General features: G+C 32.1%; 1 protein-coding gene across 1 annotated transcript; it reads left to right on the top strand.

Annotated features, from left to right (window-relative positions):
* LOC134243461 (uncharacterized) lies at positions 1-19,430 on the top strand. The gene is made up of 14 exons (XM_062725712.1): positions 1-431; positions 2,364-2,435; positions 2,634-2,795; positions 4,774-4,907; positions 5,227-5,400; positions 7,513-7,737; positions 7,888-8,094; positions 8,429-8,569; positions 11,048-11,215; positions 13,530-13,658; positions 13,770-13,940; positions 16,478-16,705; positions 17,933-18,154; positions 19,270-19,430. Exons 5-14 carry the CDS (start codon positions 5,301-5,303, stop codon positions 19,428-19,430), a joined length of 1,752 nt encoding a protein of 583 aa, XP_062581696.1. The 5' UTR covers positions 1-431; positions 2,364-2,435; positions 2,634-2,795; positions 4,774-4,907; positions 5,227-5,300.
* The last annotated feature ends 1,315 nt before the right edge of the window (positions 19,431-20,745 follow it).

Below are 20,745 nucleotides of genomic sequence, written 5' to 3'. Positions count from 1 at the left end.
GGGAAAATATGAATAAGGAAGTTTTGAAAGCATGGATGTTGAATTCACAATTATAATCATATTACTCCATAATCATCTTTCCTCTTTATACGCTCAACTTGATAGCTTTAGACTGTCTATTTTTTGTAAAATGAAAGTCCTGTGAGAGAAGACGACCGAAGTTTTCATTATCTGAATATTGGAGCTGGTAATTTCTACTGATATTTCGCGATTATTATAACATCAATCCTGAACAAAGTTATTTTATCATCTACACGGAACAAAATTATGCTTTCATGTACATAAGTGTGCCAGTTAGTGTGCGTGCAATGCCGAACAGAGTATATTGGATGATATATATGTGTATGTTCCTATAAATGCATTTAGTTATCTTTTATGATTGTTTCTTTTTACCCAGTTTCCACAAAAACTAACAATTCCAAGGTTAAAAGGTAAGGTTAAATCTATATATTGCATGTGTTTAATAATGTGTTTAATATTTGCAATTGATAATATGATTTTTTAAAGTAATCTATTAGAATCAAAATTGCAACGCTTATTTGTAAATCGAGGGAGCTAATATAATTCAGAATTAACGAGTCAAAGATGCATTTAGTTCAATGTCACTGCCTTTTGGTTCTAATGTAAAAAATTAGGACCACATTGATTTAATTGCGTATTGTAATAAATAACAGGATATTCGTACTTAATTATGAAAGCAGAATGTGTTCCGTGACTGAAATTGTTCAGAAAGATACGGTCAGGTGTGTTGTGTCATTGCTTTCCTTCCAATCCCATTCAAGTTCTTATTCTCTCCACAAATCATTCTTTTACTGACTTATTGGGGTTTTTTGTCTGTAGTAAAAGTGCCGCTTTCTGAAAGCTTAAGATAATTAATAAAAGACAAATTTTAACCAACATGTAGCATTAAAATGATGTTTAACGTTAATTTATCACAAAATAAAATTAAAAAGACGGTTTAAGAAAGTGTCAAGGTAAAAACGTATATATAGAGGAGAAAATTCTGCACATAATGCTAACTATTCGATATATAGGTTACTTCAAAGTATTTTTAACGATTCTTATAACAGGACGGAAAAAAGGGGACGAATTTTCAGGAAATAAATCAAAATGAGATATAAATGGTTAATTTGTGATAAAATTAAAATAAAATGCATGTATGCATATTTCAGTATAGCAAATGTATTTTAGGTCATATACAGTAAATTCTTTTATTCTGTTCTGTTTTTCATCATTTCAATATTCTTGATATTATCTAAAAAAAAAAACTAGTGAATTGCTAGCGGATTTTTGAAGTGTTAAAATTAGGTTGATACTTTTAAACAATTTGTACGTTTCACATCCATTTCGAGTTTTTTTTTCAATTATATAGAGACCCTATCACTTTCAGGGGAGAAACATTGATTATTAAGTGGTGTTTGTCGTCGACACATCACCTCGGCCATCAAAAGGGCCGGTTTTTACTTCCCGCTTTGGGATTTTAACCCAAGAATAAGGTTCAACTCCTGTGTGCAACTCTAGAACATTTTTTCTTACTGTATGGGCGCCTACATCTGAGTGAAAATTTATCGAGATGGACGTTAAACAACTGTCAACATATATTCAATCAATAAATAAATCATTCTAACGCTAGGTTACTCCGGCGCCTTAAAAAAAGAATACATTATAAATTTTTCTCAGTTAAAACATCCAGATCAAACCATAAATGTTATACAATTACTTTTAAAAGCATCCGGACTACACTAAAGTTACACATTTGAGAAAAAAGTAGTCGTTATATACAAGAACATGTGCATGCATATATGCATCCTTTTTCTTTTTTCCTTTTTCTTTTTTCCTTACTATCAATAAGAACCCCATGGATACAAGTCTTTTGGATGAGACCGTATAAACCGAGTGACGTGTCGCAGTAAGTGCGGGCACGAAAAAGAAATTTGCAGCTTTTCGTCGGCAAGAGGTTTCGTCTCCATATGAGTGAACAATTTCCGAGAGTGACACAAAACAATAAACAAATATTCAATAAGATACCTTAATTTAAACCAACTTCTTTATGTTCTCTTTCACTAAATAATATTTCTGAAGTAAAATAAAAAGTGGTATCAATATTAAAAACATTTATTATTACTTGCGACAAGCAAATGAACACAAGTACTATTAAAGCATGTTCAACTGTGACCGAAGATTAAAAAAAAACATATGACTAAGAAAGCCAGTTTTTTTTTTCAAAATTACCAATGCATGCCTCTATTTACATGTGTGTACTCTTTAAGTGTCCTATAGTGTTTCTCCGCTTCCTTTGCTTGCAACTAAAACTTAAAGAGTTTAATTTCGTTAAAGAACTAAATTTACTTCCTCTTTTTTAGTTGTCAAGATGACTGCTCTTCTCACTACTTTTATTTATTTTGCTGCAATTTTACACATCCCTTTTATCAAAGGTGAGTCATTTTGTTCGACCTTTCTATACATATTATGCCTTTTTTCAGAATTCTTTCAAGACAATCTCCAAATTGATGAATTAAAAGTTTTGAAAACAGCAATATAATTTAACGTCTGACCTACATATTACAGAAAGAATTTGACAAACAAGAGTAATGAGATAACATAAAAAAAAAATAAAGTTTTGTTTTATGCAGGGAAGTTCTGTTCATACAAATCAGGGAGGAAGTATAAACACACTGAAGATTGCACGGAACTAGAACACTGTGAAGACAAAAACTTTGACGAGATTATTGGAGCATGCCGAGAATCTGGGAACCAATGCGAACCCGGATGGATGGGACCAGGATGCCAGTATGGTGAGCTCAGAACTATTCAGCTCCGGTATATGTAGTTAACTGACCTTTAAGAGAAAAAAAATATATCTGTCATAAAATGTTTTCCCAAAAAAATTGAATCTTTAAATTTAAGATAGTTCCCAGAATTAGAAATACTGCCACTTACATGTATGCAATACATGTTTATTCCAAACACTGCATTTTGGAGTTCTGATACGCTTAACTAACTTCAAATGTAACCACATTTCAAAATAGATAGAAACGTGAAGATGGTTAATTTTTGTAATTTTGCATGTATACCCCTGTCTGTCGTCCTTCTGTCTCTCTGTGCGAACGTATGCTGTCCATATTTTTTATGGACAATCATTAGAATCTACCACTTCACACAAAGATTGCTCATACCATATGTGTCATGACTTTGACCCAAAGTCATTTGTGCAAGTTCAAGGTCACTAAAAGATAAAGTGCATGATATGTGTCTAATCCTTATCTTTCTTGTGGATAAACATAGTAGGTTCCTTTTTCATACAGATATTGCTTATGACCTGAGGGTGTGACTTGACCTTGTCCGAAGGTTATTTGTGTAAGTTTAATGTCACTGACAGAACAAGGTCATAATAAGTGGCTGGTTAACATCTTCCTCATGGATAAACATGGTGAATTCCCATTTAGCACAAAGGTTGCTTATGACCTGAGGGTGTGTCTTCACTTTCACCCTAGTAATTTGTGCAAGTGCACTGTCACTGAAAAAGTTAATAGCTTAATCTGGGTACGTCCATATCTTTCTAATGGATATACCTTTCAAGTTCCCAATTTAAACAAAGAATGCTTGTGACCTGAGGATGGTTCATGATGTTGACAAACCCAAGGTCATTCGTGCAAGTTCAAAGTAACTGAAGAAAAGGTTCCTAATTTGTGTTCAGTCCATGTAATAGTATTGTTGTTTAAGTTAGCTACGGTTTAGTTTTATTTATTAAAAATATATAATGATTCAATTACTAGTAAGATTCTACTCTAAATGTTTTTACAAAGTGTGAACACCAGTACTAGTATAAGTGACTTGGTACCTTCTCTGCAAAATCTAGCGGAAGGGGGATATTTGTTCCTTTTGGGCAGTTCTAGTTTTAGCAGTATGCATTTTTGTTCTAAATTGTTTAATATTGTTTTGCTGTTTGGTTCATTGTAGTAAGTTTTCTTCTTTGCTTTGGTTTCTGTTTTTCTGGGTTTTTTTAATATTTGTTGTTGGTGTCACTTTTCAATGTACTATAAGACAGCTCATCTCCAATGTTCACGGGTTTCTTTGTTAAACTAATAATTACAGAGTTGGACTAAACTTATGTTTTAGGATGCTCCATCAAGAGGGAAGTAATTTCAAAAATACTACTAGGCATAGGAATCTTATATTTCCCGGACATAATTTTATTCACATTGCATTGGATGTCACAGCCAGTACGCTTTTCAAACAATTATCACTAATTTATTTATTCATCCAATGTATGATTTTGAATAATTAAATTTGAAAAAGGATCTAAACATTCCAAAGGTCTAAATTCTCTTAGGTGATACACAATTTTCATAAGCCTCTTAATGTGCTTAAATCTCACCACTTCATACAACTTGGGAAAGTAATGTAAATTTGCATACATTTTTATATTGTCAAAAGTGCGAGAATTGAGATTTAAATTAACAACACATTAAGATATTTTTTGATATTTGACATTTTGAAGCCTTGGACATCTTTTCTTCTAGACTTACTGTTATTTGCATAATCTGTTCTATAGAGCATTTCTATTTCTTTTTATGTATATATAAATACACTTCCTGATTTTTTTTCTCTTTGAACATAAAACCTCTATTATGGCTCCAAGCATCTAGACAGATGATTTTATGTGACCGTGGTAAAATCAGATAAATTACATTTCCTTCTTCTAGCTCAAAGCCTATTATTTCATGTCGTCTAACGCATTTTAAATTAAATGTTTTTTTAATTTAATATCAGTTAACCTGGCTTTTGATAATCAAAGCGGGACCATGCATTCGACGGACATTTGAGTACAATTCGTTTGATAGGACCCAAAGAAGAACTAACCCTTCCAGGGGTATTCATCGTGTCAGCTGTTAACATCTTTTTTGGTACATTTTATATTAACCCAAACTGACGCTTGCTTTAGCTCAATACCGTTGTTGATATCCTTATAATTGCTTGATTATAAGATTTTTATGACGGTATGAGATCAGGTTAATTTTATTTCAATGTTTTTCGAAATAGATTAGACAATTACTTACTTTCTTCAATAATAATTAAACGTTAAATTGGATTTGTTATCGAGTTTATTTTAAATTTATTATAGAAACTTTCGAACGTTTTCAATATCATTCATACTTAATATTTCCAAATACATTTATATAAAACTGTTATGCCTTTTTCTTATTGTTTTCTTTATTTCGGAAGATTCAAACAATTTCTATACAACGGTAAGAATATCAGTCAGCAAGGGCATAACAGTTTATGATGGACCATTGCGGATGGATTCCACTGTATATCTTAAACGTCCTGTGAGAACTCAAAGACTGCTGTTTTCATTTAATCGGTCTTTCATGGTGAAGGAAGTCGAAGTTTTTGGTGGTATTTACTTTCTTTCTTTGAATAATTTGGAATTATATGTGAATTCAAGATGAAACTGTAATATTTGTTTAGTTTTATAGCAACATAAAGATCAGTTACTATATGTGCATTCTAAGAAGTATGATAGGGGTAGCATATTTCTGCCACTGTTATGCTTTTAAATATTATATCTAGATGCGAGATAAAAATGTCAAGATGTTTAGAATTACATACATATGCTATACATTTTTTCAAACCTAATGACACTAATGCGGAAAAGTAAAAAAATTAAATCTTTTTATTTTTTATTTTTGGAAATGACCCATAGCATATGTCTAGCAAATTACAAGCAAATCTCTAAACAATTAAATGTATTATGCTGTAGAGGTCCGACGAGTGTAGACGTACATCTTACACTGCCACTCAGTCGAGATGAAATGATCAAGTTTTACCCATTGTTTTTCAAAAGAGGTGAACAGTATCATGAATAATACAAGTCAATAAATAATCAACAAACAGAAATTGCACATAGAAGCAAGGAATAACGCAAAAATCTAAGACCACGAAAGGAATATTACATGTCATCCACGAGTTTTAAGTGTGCAGTCGGGTGTAACGAAGTCGAAGGGTTCATATACCCGTTTGACGGTGCCGTTTTAAAAGAAGTGTTCGGCTTCAATCAATTATTGTAAAATCTCCACGATTTGTCAGTTTAACAAAAACTTTTCACAAATGTAGAATATTTTTTACAGAAATGTACGTTCCGTTTGAGGCATATTTTACGGCGAAGAATATAAGCAAAAAACAGTAGGTTTTGAGACTGGGAGATTCTGTGGGTAGAAGAAATCATAAATATGTATGAAACATACGGAGATAACGAGAATCATGATCATAATCCATAAAACAGTATAGGGACAAAACAAACACTGACCTCCAAAACATCAGAGGTGGTAACAGGTGCCATAGAGGACTGAGCATCACCTGCCGACCGGTCACACCCCACCTGTGTGCTCCGTGTCATGATTAGAAAATAACGGAAAAATCCGTGATCAATTCAACATATATACCGTGAACTAATGGAGGATATGGAGATCAGTATTTCAATATCAAAGTCCATAAAACAATACAAAATAGGAACAGAGCAAACACGGACATCCAAATCATCAGATTTGGGATCATGGAGGTTCCTAGGAGGAGTGGACATCCCCTGCCGACCGGTAACACCCGCCGTGTGCTCCTTGTCATGATCGGAAATAGCGGGAAAATACGTCGTTAATTCAGTGTACAAATAATGGACTAACAATTAGAATGAAAACCGTCGTTAGCATTTTACTCTATAATAAATTGTATTTCCTGACAATGTCATTGTATAAATCGACCATAGAACTTACAAAATGAAGACGTTTAGACGAGACGGCTGATATTCTTGTTGTATCCACTTGTTGTTTTCAATCATTTACATCGTTTTAGAAATTGCTACATAAGTAAGGGAAGTTGACGATTGAAAGGTTAAAGTCATCACGTTTTTCATAGAGCTTGGTTGTTAGATTATTAACATCTTTTTCAAGTAAAATATCCAAATATGAAACAGGTGTGTCAGACTCTATGGTATCTTTTATCTCAAGCTCAATGGAATATATCGTATCGACATAAGAATGGGAATAATCATTATTAATTGACAATACTTCGTCACGATACCTTAATATCGAGTTGAAGGCCACAGCAAGTGTTTACTTCTTCTCCAACAGAAGGCTTTTGGACAATTCTGCTTCCTATGAACACAAAAACAGGTCTACTATAACGGGGCGCAATTGGTTCCCATGAAAATTCCAATAGATTGTCGGAAGACCTGGTCTCAAAATCAACATAGATATTGTCAATCTGAAATTCAAGCATCATTTTTATGTCAACTTATTTATTGATAAATTTTACATGTACAGCATATGTTACTAGTATTCTTTTTTTGTTTCATTTTTTCTAAATTATGCTAAACACCCGTTTCAACACACATTGAATAACCGTTATATATTTAGCTCATTTTATGATATAAATATTAAAGTACTTTGAATTTCACTGGCATAGTATTTTCTGTAAACTATTCCTGATTTTATTTAGACATAATATTTCATTCAGGTAAAAATGTGGCTTTGTGGAAAGAAACCTCACAGTCAAGCACTTATGAAAACAGTTCTAATTATGCATCAGACAAGGCGGTGGATGGCTGGGACAGTGACCACTACTTTTTCAACAATACCTGTATACATACTGAGCTTCGTGGAGATAATCCATTCTGGAGTGTGATGCTGGGCGATTTTTACAGAATATTGTCAGTGTATATATCAAACAGAGAGGATAGAAGTAAGTTCATTCCATAGGGGAGAATTTTACAGAGATTATGTATCGAGAGTTTGATTGAAACTTCCTTTCTCTCTCTTTCTCAAATCTATACAGTGTAATGACAGAAATATTCTTTAATGGATTACTTGATTCAAGTCTTATATTTTATAGGTGAACGAATAAACGGGTTTACTGTACACGTGAAAACTGCCTCTGGAGAGGAACGCTTGATTTACACTGACAAACAACAAAGCAAAAGGAAAGATATCTGGATTGACTCTTCCTACATGCCGAATGAATTAGTAAATGAGGTTATAATCAGGGGTGATAATATCAACCATGAAAAAATAATCAACCTTTGTGAAGTTTACGTTTTAGGTATACATGTAATGTGTTTATGTTATTTTTCTCATTTCAGAAAATGGAACTCGTTTTGCGACAATGACTTTTCTTGTCATTTGACAATATATAGTTACGTTTGACAGAATATTATTAAGTATGAAATGTACAATGAAATTGATTACATTTCCATCAAAAATTAAATTTAATGCATGAAAAACACATTTCAAAAAATCTTTTTTTTTTCAACTATGTTTTCCTTTTTTTTTTTACATTTGTAAACTAATTATCAATAAATGACTAGTCACTTCCTGTTTTGAAGAAAAATCAAAAGATATTTGAGAATGACACACAGAACTGCTTTTTTATTTAGCTTGTATTCCCTCAAAAAATGAAACATCAGAATGTACACAGTTGTTTCCTGAGAACTGCCACCCGTCCTTTGACAAGATGAGTGACAACCTTGCCTGTCCTGCTTGTCTCTCAGGATGGACTGGAGATTATTGTGATATAAGTAAATACCAATAAAATTTTATACATCTTAGTCTCATCATAGGTATAATATGAAACCATTTTCTTCTAGCTATACATGTACGTATTTTGAATATGCTTTAGATGAAAAGTTGTTCTTTAGTTGCATGTTTTTACCTTGCCTCAGTGACAAATCTAAATCTAGATCATAATACCCACTAGATTTAAGATTTATTACTTCATGAAATATATGGAGATAACGAACAGTATTCAAGCTAAAAATAGTCCATTAAACAATAAACATAAAATGCAAAGTTGGCTACTTCATTTCAGCATAAATATGATATTCTATTTCAAACCAGAATATTTATACATACCCTGAACAAAATGCACGAAAACAATTTATATTGTACAGAATTGACAATCGCCAGTTGTATCTCTGAAGCCACAAGAAAGAATCATTTCGTCACATGCGATGTGCTCATCCAATTTAAATAAGATATTTTGGGGAATTTTTTTAAATTTAATTATTTTATCATCCTCAGATTTCTACTTCTCCCCTAGGAGTACTCGAGTATAAAAGCTAGGGCTGTTAAAATATATATTTTCCTTAGTCGAACATTCAATTGCATTATTCGAACGATAGTCGACTATTAGGAAGATTTTTTCATAAATAATCTCATCGATAGAAGATTTATAACTCAAGACTATATTCGTAAATTTATGTAAAAAGTAACATCAAATGCCTGTATTGCAAACCGAATCTCAGATATAAGAGTTAAGATAATGAATATTGAAATAGATGTATATCAGTGATTCCCTAAAATTCTCCTCACATTCAATGGCCTGTACAGTTAGTTTCATTCCGGTAAGCTTACAGAATTGTCAGCACGATTCTTTTAAAGCTTATTAAAATTAAAAAGGGGAGAGATTTTATAATTGGTACATGTCCATTTAATAATTTTCAAATTCATTTTTGGAGTTTAGTATATATAATTGAGAAATAATTATCGCGGTATGTATAATAACTAACTTTACTTTCCATAAGTACAATGTGGAAAATTATATACTAGTACTGTGAAGGCAATTGATCTCATATTCGTCTGAGGACTGTACTATAATGGTATGAGAAATAATTTGGTTTTTTGCACTTCTGAGATGAGAATTTCTTTATCACCTCTATTTTTTGCATTTATTTAACCCCCTTCCCCGCAGTCACGCATTTTAACGCATATACCATTTCCTATTTCTAACGCAAAATCACGCATATACCGTTTCCCCGCAATCACGCATTTTCACGCACTTTAAAAAGTTCACTTTATCGTTAATTTAATGCCAATTTCCTTCTATTTTATACTTGCATTAATCTCATCAAAGAAAAACAGTCATTTTTGTATTAAAATATAGCGTTATAATATTATTTACGCTAAATTTTAGAGAAACGTGTACCACGCTATAAGGTGCTTGCGGGGAAATGGTAAATTTCTATTTCTATCACTTGAACATTTAGTGTACGTTGCATGCAAGTTCAGTAAGTTGTAAAGAGTTAATATTCAAGTGTCGTTTTATTATTCGATCGTCGATCCATTCGACTGATGGTCGAATAGTCGACTATTCGTTGACATCCCTAATATGTACAGGCATTCTCTTATTTCTTTAAATAACCCTTCTTGTATATTTTCATGAATCTAAGAAATTAAATTGTTTAATTAAAAAATTAGATTTTCATTCTTTGAACAAATCACAGTAATTATTATTATTTTTTTAAATAAGTGATATCCTGGCGTTCAAAGCAATTATTGTCACGATTTGTTTTCAAATTTTTCCTTCATATTTTGATAAGATTTTTGAAAAATGAAATTAAGATATCATTAAACATACATGGTACATTAGAAATAACTTTTTCTACTTTTGGTACTCATAGTACTATAGAATAAAAATCTAAATTTACTAATTTCATCACCAAATACACTTTTTTTTTCTCCTTACATAACCAATCTTGATTTTATTTCAAGTAAATTCAATCCTTTTGCTCAAGATACTCCTCCAGGCTTAACTTATCAAGTAAGATGCATGCGTACAAGCAAGACCTATTTTCCTAGTACATTCGTACATTTCACACCCTGAATTCACACCTCTGCTTGCATTAAGCAAGCAAAGAGGCATAATTGTATTCACTGAATAAACAAAGGGCCTAATCAGGAAAATGCACACATTTTTTCATGTGTGGTATATATTTTAAAAAATTACCACTTTAAAATTTCTTTTCGCCATTTTTGAAAAAGAGATTAAAGTAGATATTGGTGAAAATAGCGAACCACAGTCTGAGTGCTGGAAGGGATACAAAGATGAATTAATATATCAGCATTACTTAGTATCATTTGTCAAAATTATTGGAATAACATACAAGTGACTTTTTGTTTAATCAAAAACTGTTCACAGTTAATTTACCTGATATAATGCTTTTGTAATTGTCATATATTAAAAGATTGACATAATCATTAATATTTCTTTTGAAAAGAAAAAGAACATAGATACTGCAAATACCATAAGGGCAGAACAATAGACAATAAAGGAAATTGTACCCGACGAGAGCACTGCCTTGGGGAGTTTCGGAAATCCGATGGACAATGTACATCTCCAAAGAACCAGTGTGAACCAGGATGGATGGGTCCGGGATGTCAGTATGGTAAAGATTATTGAGTGTCTTTATCAATAAGTAAAGCAAATTGTAAGCTTTCTTATATTGTCCTGGTATAGCAAAGATGAGAGTATAAGGACCGACACTATCCTTTTTGTGAATCGTTACTTTTCAACAAAATTTTTTCCAGATATAGACGCTAAACGGATAATTTGAACTTTTTATTCTATTTATTTCTTGTTAGTTAGACTTTTACTTTTTCAATTGTCAACTACCCTTATGCATGCAACAATAAACCCTTATTACCTGCATATGTGGTAAATATCTCTCAGTTGATTCGATTTTCAAGAGCATGTCCTACGTATGATCAATTTCAAAAGCGATGTAAGTCTTAAAGAAACAAGTTGAGGAAACAAGGATGTCAACATTCTAGTCAAAATAATAATTTCATAAGTTCTATGGTCGATATATGTACGGTGACCTAGTCAGGAAATACGATATATCATGAACGTTTTCCAAATCATTGTTGGGCCGTTATTTTCACAATGAATTGTTGGTGGGTATTTCCGATATCTTGAACATAATTTAAAACCCGTGCGGATTTAACTGGTCAGCAAGGGATTATCACTACTACATATAGCACCTGATTCAAACTCTGATGGTTAAGAGGTCCGTGTCTGCTCTGCTCCTGATTTGTATTGTTGTCCCCTAATTTCAATGAAAATTGTAGATATTAATTTGGTTCCGTCCGTCAGCCTGTCTCCCTGTCTGTCTGTAACCCTTCCGTTTTAGCGCGTTATAATTATCTCTAGAATACTAAGCTTTTGCAATTAAATTTTACATTGCAACTCTCTGTGGTCTACGGAAGACTCTTCTGTATTTTGAGATCCTAAGGTCAAGGTCGTAAATTCATAAATACTATCTATTTAATACATTTATATTTCCACAAAATATCTCCAAAAGAGATTTTGATATAAAGTTTTATACCACATGACGTAATAATCTCTCTTGATGTTATCCTAATAGGTAATATAGTTCTCTGTGCACTTCCGTTGCTTTTACCTAAGAAAATGTCAACGTTCTGACTGGAATGCTGTTTAAGGAGAAATTGTGGGATTCTAACGAGATGCAGAGTCAATCCGATAGCATGTTCTAAGTCAGAAATATATGTTAATACAGTGTGATCGACATTTAATGTACAAGTATGGTATTTTTTGTGGAGGGAATATTTTGGGTTTTTATGATTTATTCCTATTGTATACATGATGAATAAGTGTAATGAATATAATTTGAGAAAAAAAATGTCCGATAAGCCCCGGGATTAAATATTGGGGGGGGGGGGGGATTCCTGTCTACAATTACCTGTGGCTCACCTGAGCCGACTGCTTAAGTAAGTTTTTCTAATCAAACTCTCCGTTGTTTGCGTTGTTTTTGCCTTAGCTGCTGTCACCGTCGTCGTTGTAAAATTTTTACATTTTTAAGAAACAGTGGGCCGATTTTAACAAAATATAGGATATCACTGGGTGAATGATTTTTAGATATGTTCAAAGTAAATGCCAAACCGTCATCCAAGGGTAGCTACGAGCTAAATAATGGTGAAAAATGGTTGGTTCATTTAAAAATCTTCTTAAGACCCACCAGACTAGAAAAGATTAAACTTATGTGAACTATTTCTTACATGTTGTAGATTGAATTTTCTATTTAACTAAAAATTGCCCAAGGTAAAGGATAGGGTTAATGATAGGCAAACGAGCTTTTTCTTGTAAATATAAAGTAATATTTTAAAGAGACTAACTTTCTTGAGAACAACAAAACCATGTACAGTCATAGTAAATTCTATTTTGTACAAACTACAATTCATTTAAATTATAAATTTACGTGATGTTGTGTGAAAATTAGTTTAACGTAAGAATATGTAGATAAAATAATCTTTTAATGACCAAAATAGGCGCCATATTTACATTGATGATCTTGTTTTTGGAGAGATTTATCTCAGAGAGTTCTGTACTAATATTCTTATACAGTGTTCGAACATTTCATTCATCTCCATGATTTAGAAAACTAAAAGACGTTAATATGCTCTCATATTGTCTGTATAATATCATGACTTTTGTGTTTCTATGGCATTTCATGTGGGAAAAAAAACAATAGGCCCATGGGCCTCATAGGACACCCGAGATACAAAAATATGGGACGATGAAAATGGAGAGGTTGAGGTCATCACAATAGTCATTAACTGTTTTCGAAAGATTACCATTCCCGTCTTTTGCAGCAATTCATATATGGTTACCCTAGCACTGTAAGTCAACATATCATTTAAGTACATGTACTGGTACTTTAAATCTGCTTTTTTTTTTTACAGTGAACTTGGCATACAGATCGTCCTCTTCCATTGCAAGCCTTGATGGAAGCTTAAATACATCTGAGCAGATTTTAGAAATACAAATTGAATTTAATGGAAGTTTTATAATATCGGCCTTGATTATTCATGGTAATGTACTGATATTTCTTTTAAGCTAAGAAGGAATTTTTTTTTAAAGGGGGAAAAATAGTATCTTAAAATATGGATTTTGTCTTTTAAGATTTTTTTTCTTTTTTTCAGGTAAACAATCAAACAATGTGACAATAAAAACTCCAAAAAACGAAACATGTTACATGGGTAACATAAAAGAGGGCTCCCATATCGTGTTCTGCAATTTTATTTTGAGAACAAGAAGTTTGTTCATTTCATTCTTAAAAAAGCAAACTGTTATGGAAATAGAAGTTTTTGGAGGTTTGTATTCAATTTCTACTGATAATTTTTTGAACATAATTTACACGCATAAATAGATATCAACCTTCTGCTTGCAATTGTATATATCTTAAATTTAATCTGTGCATCGAGATTCTTTTACATATTTTTCAAACAATATTGGTCGTCCGCGTTTCGAAGTGGTTAGAGTGTTTGCTCTACAATCGCGGAGAAAGTAGTTGATCTTTCTGTCGCAGGTTCAAATCTAACTTGGGGACATGAAGACGTACCGGTCCTTCGGTTGAGACCGCGTAAATCGAGGTCCCATGTCACAGTTGGTGTTGGCACGAAAAGAACCCCTCTCAAGTTCCGAGTATAGGACAAAATTTGCAGCTCTCCACTGGCAAGTGGTGGCGTTTCCATATAAGCGAAAAATTCTGGGGATGTTAAACATGTTATAAACAAATAACAAAATGTGGTACTCTGATCAATACGCTATTTTTTACAGCAAAACACTATGCATGAAACATATGGAGAAAACGAACCATATTCAACATCAAAGGTCCATAAAACAATACAAAATAGGAGCAGAACAAACAGGACCTCCAAACTACACAGGTGGGGCCAGGTGCCATGGAGGAGTGAGCATTCCCTGCCGACCGGTCACACCCGCCGTGTGCTTCTTGTCTTGATCGGGAAATAAAGGAAAAATCCGTCGTCAATTCAGTGTTTAAATAATGGACTAACAATTAGTATGAAAAACATCAGTCAGCATTTGATTCAATGATAAATTGTATTTGCTGGCAAGGTCCTTGTATCGACAATAGAACTTACAAAATGATGACTTTTAACTAGACTGTTGATATTCGAGTTTCATCAATTTGTTTATCAATAATTTACCTCATTTTAGAAACTGTTTATTGGTAAAGCATGCTCGTGCGTATCGAATCAACTGAGATACAGATACTCCGCATGCAGGTGATGAAGGTAGAGTGCTGCATAAGTGAGGGATGTTGACGATAGAAAAATTAAAGTCATTGCGTTTATCATAGAGCTTGGTTGTTAGATTACCATGAACGCATTTTCGAGTAAAATATCCAAATATGAAATAGATGTGTTAGACCTTGTGGTATCTTTTTTCTCAAGCTCACCAGGATATATCGTATCGACATGTGAATAGAAAATACAATTGTTAATTGACAACACGTCGTCAATATATCTAAAAATCGAGTTGAAGGCCACAGCAAGTATTTTCTTCTTTTCACGCATAGGATTTTGCACAAATTCTGCATTATATGAATACAAACACATGTCTGCTAATAACGGAGCGCAATTAGTACCTATGGGAATTCCAGTAGATTGTTGGAAGGCCTGCTCACAAAACACCATAATATTGTCAATCAGAAACTCAAGCATCTTTTTGATGTCGACTTCAGAGAACTTGTTTGTACAATCAGAATATTTTGTATGAAAATAATTTTGGAAATAACCTACGACAAAGTAAATTTACGAGTTACATATGAAACCATGCAATTGCAAGCAAACTGGAATGACACTTTATTAAAATAATCGAATAATTGTCTTTATCTTAATTGAAATTTGAATTGATAAATGCATAAAACTCCTTTTTATTTTGAAATACCTATTGTTATGAATGTTCAGGTAATTTTTTTTCTGAGATTGTCATATGCACCTCTATTCATACATGGATTCTAGAAAACAAATTTTATTGAGGGCTTTGATTACAGCTGTTACAAAGTATTATGCTTATATCAAAATCTTAAAATGCAATCTTTAAGTTTTAGTATAAATGCAGAGCGAAACTGACTAGTAAATCAGTTTGTCATAACATGTCTTTCAGCGTTTTTTTTTTTTTTTGTTTTTTTGATAAACAACCAAAATATGCAATTGTGAACAAAATCAATGCACAGGCCTGCTTCTAAACAAATACAGGTACCGTAGATACTGATGAGCTTTGATATTAATGACAGTTAAAATAAAATTCAATTAATGTTAAATTAGACTGAAACGTGGTTCATATCTTTCAAATAATTTTCAGCTTGAATGCTTCGTATCGTTTTTTGAGTAGCATTTTTTTCCCTTCATTTTCTTTTTTTTTTCTTTTTCTCCCATTTCATTGTCTTATTATGTATATCATATACTTATACCTTTGACCTGAATGTATATATATATATATATAAATATATGCTGTAAATATTTTTCATTGTCCTCATGTACCATGAAGTTTAAATGGTTTTGAGTGTATAAATGAACTTGAACTTGAACTTGAACTTGAGAAAAGTAACATGTCGCTTACAAGACTTAAGATTATTTCCACTGAGTCAAAGTATAGGGCTTTTTCAAATTTCACCATGGCATTCGACTGAAGACATGCAATACATTTAAGAGTATAAAATGTTATTCTAAATAAATTTCATCTTAAAGAAAAAGCAACATATCTTAATTTTATATTCTCCTTGAATTATTGTTTGTCTTTAATTTAGATACCTGGGGTATATAATGTAGTATAACATTTTATATGCTTTAGATTGTTTTGTTTACGTATTTGGTTCTTTTAGGACGCAATGTTGCACTGTGGAAAAAGACCACGCAGTCATCAATTTACAACAATACTTTAACATCACCTGACAAAGCTGTAGATGGATGGGATAGCGGAGGAGATTTATTCAATGACTCATGCACACACACTTATGAGAAACATGAGACTAATGGCCCTTTTTGGAATGTTGATCTTGGAAGCCCATATTCCATTATGTCAGTCCGCATCGCAAATAGAAACAAATACGGTTTGTTATTTTCATATTTTATGTTTGTTCAATTTTGATTTTTTTTTTTTTTTTTTTTTTTTTTGCCTTGTAGTTATAGTTCGAATAAAGGAGAAGATACTAAATGATGAAATAATTTTAAACAAATACTAAGTGTAATGACTCGTTAATTATATACAAATTTTGAATTGTTTTCAGATATTTTACATAATCAAAGGCATCTTCTTGTTTACAATAGATTTTATTGCTTTAAGTTTTGTCAGCTGAAAAATTATATTGATTTTAAAATTTCGATTGAAACAAGATATTTAATCATATCAATATAGTACTGTCGAAATAAAAGCAATAAAATCTGTTAAACAAAAGAATTTGCCTTTAATTATGTAAAGACATCTTTATACAATTCAAAATATTCGTATAAATAAGGAGTTATTACTGATTATAGGTTAGAATTTGCCTTTAATTATGTAAAAACATCTTTATACAATTCAAAATATTCGTATAAATAAGGAGTTATTACAGATTATAGGTTAGAATTTGCCTTTAATTATGTAAAAACATCTTTATACAATTCAAAATATTCGTATAAATAAGGAGTTATTACAAATTATAGGTTATTATATCGCTTTATGGACTTTGATACATTGAATACTGTTCGTTATCTTTATATTCTTCATTTTGATGAGACGATAAAATATAAGACCCTATATACACAGTTATAACAAAACATGTGTAGAGCCATTTATGTTTCCTTTTATAATCCTATTGATATATAATTATGTCAATTGCATATCTCAAAATCTATCAGAGTTTTTCGGTATCTTCTTTTTTCAAATTAAACTGTGCAAAATACTAGTAAGCAACTGTCCTGTACGTGCTCAATACCACATAATTCTAATTACCCAAACAAGTGTCGCAGATTGATATATGTAAATATTACGATATTTTACAAATCATTTACAATGCTGTTTTAATGCATGAAGATTCTAAACTGATTTGTCAGATCTCAATATATATAGAAGGGCATATATATTCAACGAATGAAGAAAATTTGTAATCGAACTGAATTCCTAGTTTAAAATCAAAACTCATGATCGAGCATTCCGTTTTGCTTTATTTCAATATGTTTTGCGCACGGGCATATAAGGATGGACCTAACGAAAATATATGAAATCAAAATTTCTTATTCCAAATTCGTTGGTAAAGGTACATCAAACACCTCTATATTCATATATTAACATTTTGCAGAACAGAGAATAAATGGATTTCGATTATTTGGACTAAACTTTACAAACTTGAGGCAGTTGATGTATACAGATCCAGGAAATGCTACTTCAAGAAGTTCAGTTTGGGTAGACTCGTCAATTATGACATCATCTTTGTACCACACGATCATCATTGATGGAGAATATCTGGTTAAAAACGAAAGCAGATACCAGATTCTCGCGCTCTGTGAAGTAGAAGTGTTTGGTATTTATGGGTTTAATGCTATTCAAATGATTTCTATAATACAAAATCAAAAGGGCAACAAATTTCATACAGAATATAGTAAATATAGTTTTTTTCTAAACATATCCAGGAAGAACTAATATTTTGGTTATTAAAAAGCAATAAATTATCATCTATTTTCTTTTGAAACAACCGTTCACTGTAAACTAGTGGTAGAGCGTTCGTTTCGTGATCGGGAGGCCTGGGTTCGATTATCGTTCGCGGCGCCGCGTCAAACCTAAGACGTAGACATAAGTAGTGACTGTTTCTTCGCCAAGGGCTCGGCATTGGAAGTAAAGGTCACGGGTCTTTCAGAATGTCCTTAAAAACGTAGGACCTGTGTCATGATATGGCACGATAAAAAACCCTCACTGTTCAATGGCCCTGAGTGCCGAGTATAGGTCTACATTTGATGCCCTTCACCAGCAGACGGTGACATCTCAATATGAGTGAAAAATTCTCGAATGGGACTTTAAGCGCTATACAATCAATGAATCTTTTGAAACAAAAATGTACGACGGGATTTCTGAAATGTATAGGAACGTTGTGAGGAGCACGACAACCAATGAAATCGCGGATGAAATTTATTTTTTTTTTTTACTTTCATATTTTATAAATATCATCTTCTTGTGGAAAATTGGAGGACTTAAGAATGCCAAATATGATTGAGAAAGGATTGACTATTTTTATTGTTCACATCCATTTTGAAAATAGGTTGATATAAAAGTACGAAGCATAAAGTCGTAGACAAAGACTATAATTTAATCGTCTGCATTTTAAAGAATTATTTAAGGGATAACTGTCTAGTTATTATAGTATGCCAGGGCATCAACGATAGTGGGAAACATTGTATAATTTGCATAACGGGCGAATGCATAAGTTATCCAATTGAATATAGTGGAAATATAAGAACATAAACAATAGTGCCCGTTATGCATAAATTACCCCATGTTTCCCACTATCGTTTATGTCCCTGGCATACTATACTAACTAGACAGTGATTCCTTAAATAATACCCTCTTCGTAAAACAATTCATCAAAAAAATTGTGCCATTTATTTTTTGCTAATGTCACTTACTAATGAATTCTCATTTCAGCTTGCAGATTAACAGAAAATAGAGGAGAAGACTGTGTTAGTTTTTGTCCTAAAAACTGCCAGCAAACAGAAAAGTGTTTGAATAAACAGTTTACCTGTCCTAATTGCAATCCTGGATGGAAGGGTCCTCATTGCACACAAGGCAATGTTTTCCTATTTTAGTTTTTGGTCATTCAATCATGCATTTTTATCATATTTGAAATAATTCTCTTAAATTGTTTTTTTTCCTTCTCATTTCAGTCGTTTCTTGTAAAAGACCAGATCTTGCAAAAAGAAATATATCCCTTTCTCCTGATTATACCTCTTATGAATTTAATACATCGGTACATTTTACATGTCACGAAGGATTTATAAACCTGGGATATACGCAAGCAGTTTGTGGACCAGCGGGGATTTTCATTAACACTAACCGTTCTGCCAAATACATGTATCCATCATGTGAAGGTACATGTAGCAAAAAAAGCGTTGCACATTATAAGAATGTGATGTCGTGTTATACACCTTTTCGCACTAAAAATTCTAAAAATTGTTTTTAATTATTTAAAAAATATCTTTTTTATGATTTTGTTCCTTTTTATAAGTACATGTATATCAAATACCTATAATTTAATATATTTAAATCATCTTTACAGCTATAACTTGTTCTAGTGCTGACAATCTATCGGATATAATAAAGACTCCTTCAAAGCTGAAGTATAACTACCATGAGAGGATAAACTTTTCTTGTGCAAGTGGATACTCTCTACAAAAACCAACAACAGCTGTGTGCGAAAAAGATGGACTTCAATATACAGATGGATCTCCGAATTGTACAGGTAAAATGTGTTATGCATGCAGTTCTTTTGTCTATTTAATCGCAATTACTAACGCTTTATCTTTCAACATTTTTTTTAGAAATACAGTGTAACAGATCAACTGTAACAAGCAGCAATCTGTTCTTAGATCCTCTAGAAGAAATGTATGCATTTAATGTGACCATAACCTTTTCATGTAAAAAGGGATACAACTTAAAAGGCTCTAAGTCGGGGAAATGTTTACAAAACAACATTTTTGTTTTTATGCCTGACGATGGAAAGCCATATTGTGAAGGTAAAACTGTCTTCCAGCATACACACGTACTTATAAACAGCATGTAAATCCAAAATTAATGACAAAACATAAATATCTATTTATATTTCTATTCTAAAGAGTCTTAATTTCAATCTCTTAACACTTCGTTTATCATTGAAAAATATAATACTTTCTTGTTAATAACTTGAATTTTATTTCCAAAAAACAGACACACTTTCTTAACCTCTTTAAATAATTAAATTTTGTCTTTTTGTGATAGAACTTAACAACTCTCAACACTTTTTGATGGCGGGTAATACATGCATCTTTTAATAATGTTGAAATCGCGGAATCTATACGTGTTTGGTCTACCTGATAGAGTTTTTTTTATATTAAATATGTATGTGATAGTCAGTACAATAAGGTA

The sequence above is a fragment of the Saccostrea cucullata genome, unplaced genomic scaffold (genome assembly GCF_032062105.1).
Source record: "Saccostrea cucullata isolate Sc308-1 unplaced genomic scaffold, CSIRO_AGI_Scuc_v1 ctg503, whole genome shotgun sequence".
In the NCBI taxonomy this organism is placed as follows: domain Eukaryota; kingdom Metazoa; phylum Mollusca; class Bivalvia; order Ostreida; family Ostreidae; genus Saccostrea; species Saccostrea cuccullata.
The sequence above is the reverse complement of the archived record's forward strand: the minus strand, read 5'-3'. Positions and strand labels throughout refer to the sequence as shown.

Bases quoted from the DNA above. Each gene is read 5' to 3' on its own strand.
- LOC134243461 (XM_062725712.1), top strand. From the start codon at position 5,301: ATGGATTCCACTGTATATCTTAAACGTCCTGTGAGAACTCAAAGACTG. The intron at 8,570-11,047 runs GTAAATACCAAT...TCTTTTGAAAAG, and splicing joins TGGAGATTATTGTGATATAA to AAAAAGAACATAGATACTGC. The intron at 13,659-13,769 runs GTAATGTACTGA...TCTTTTTTTCAG, and splicing joins ATCGGCCTTGATTATTCATG to GTAAACAATCAAACAATGTG.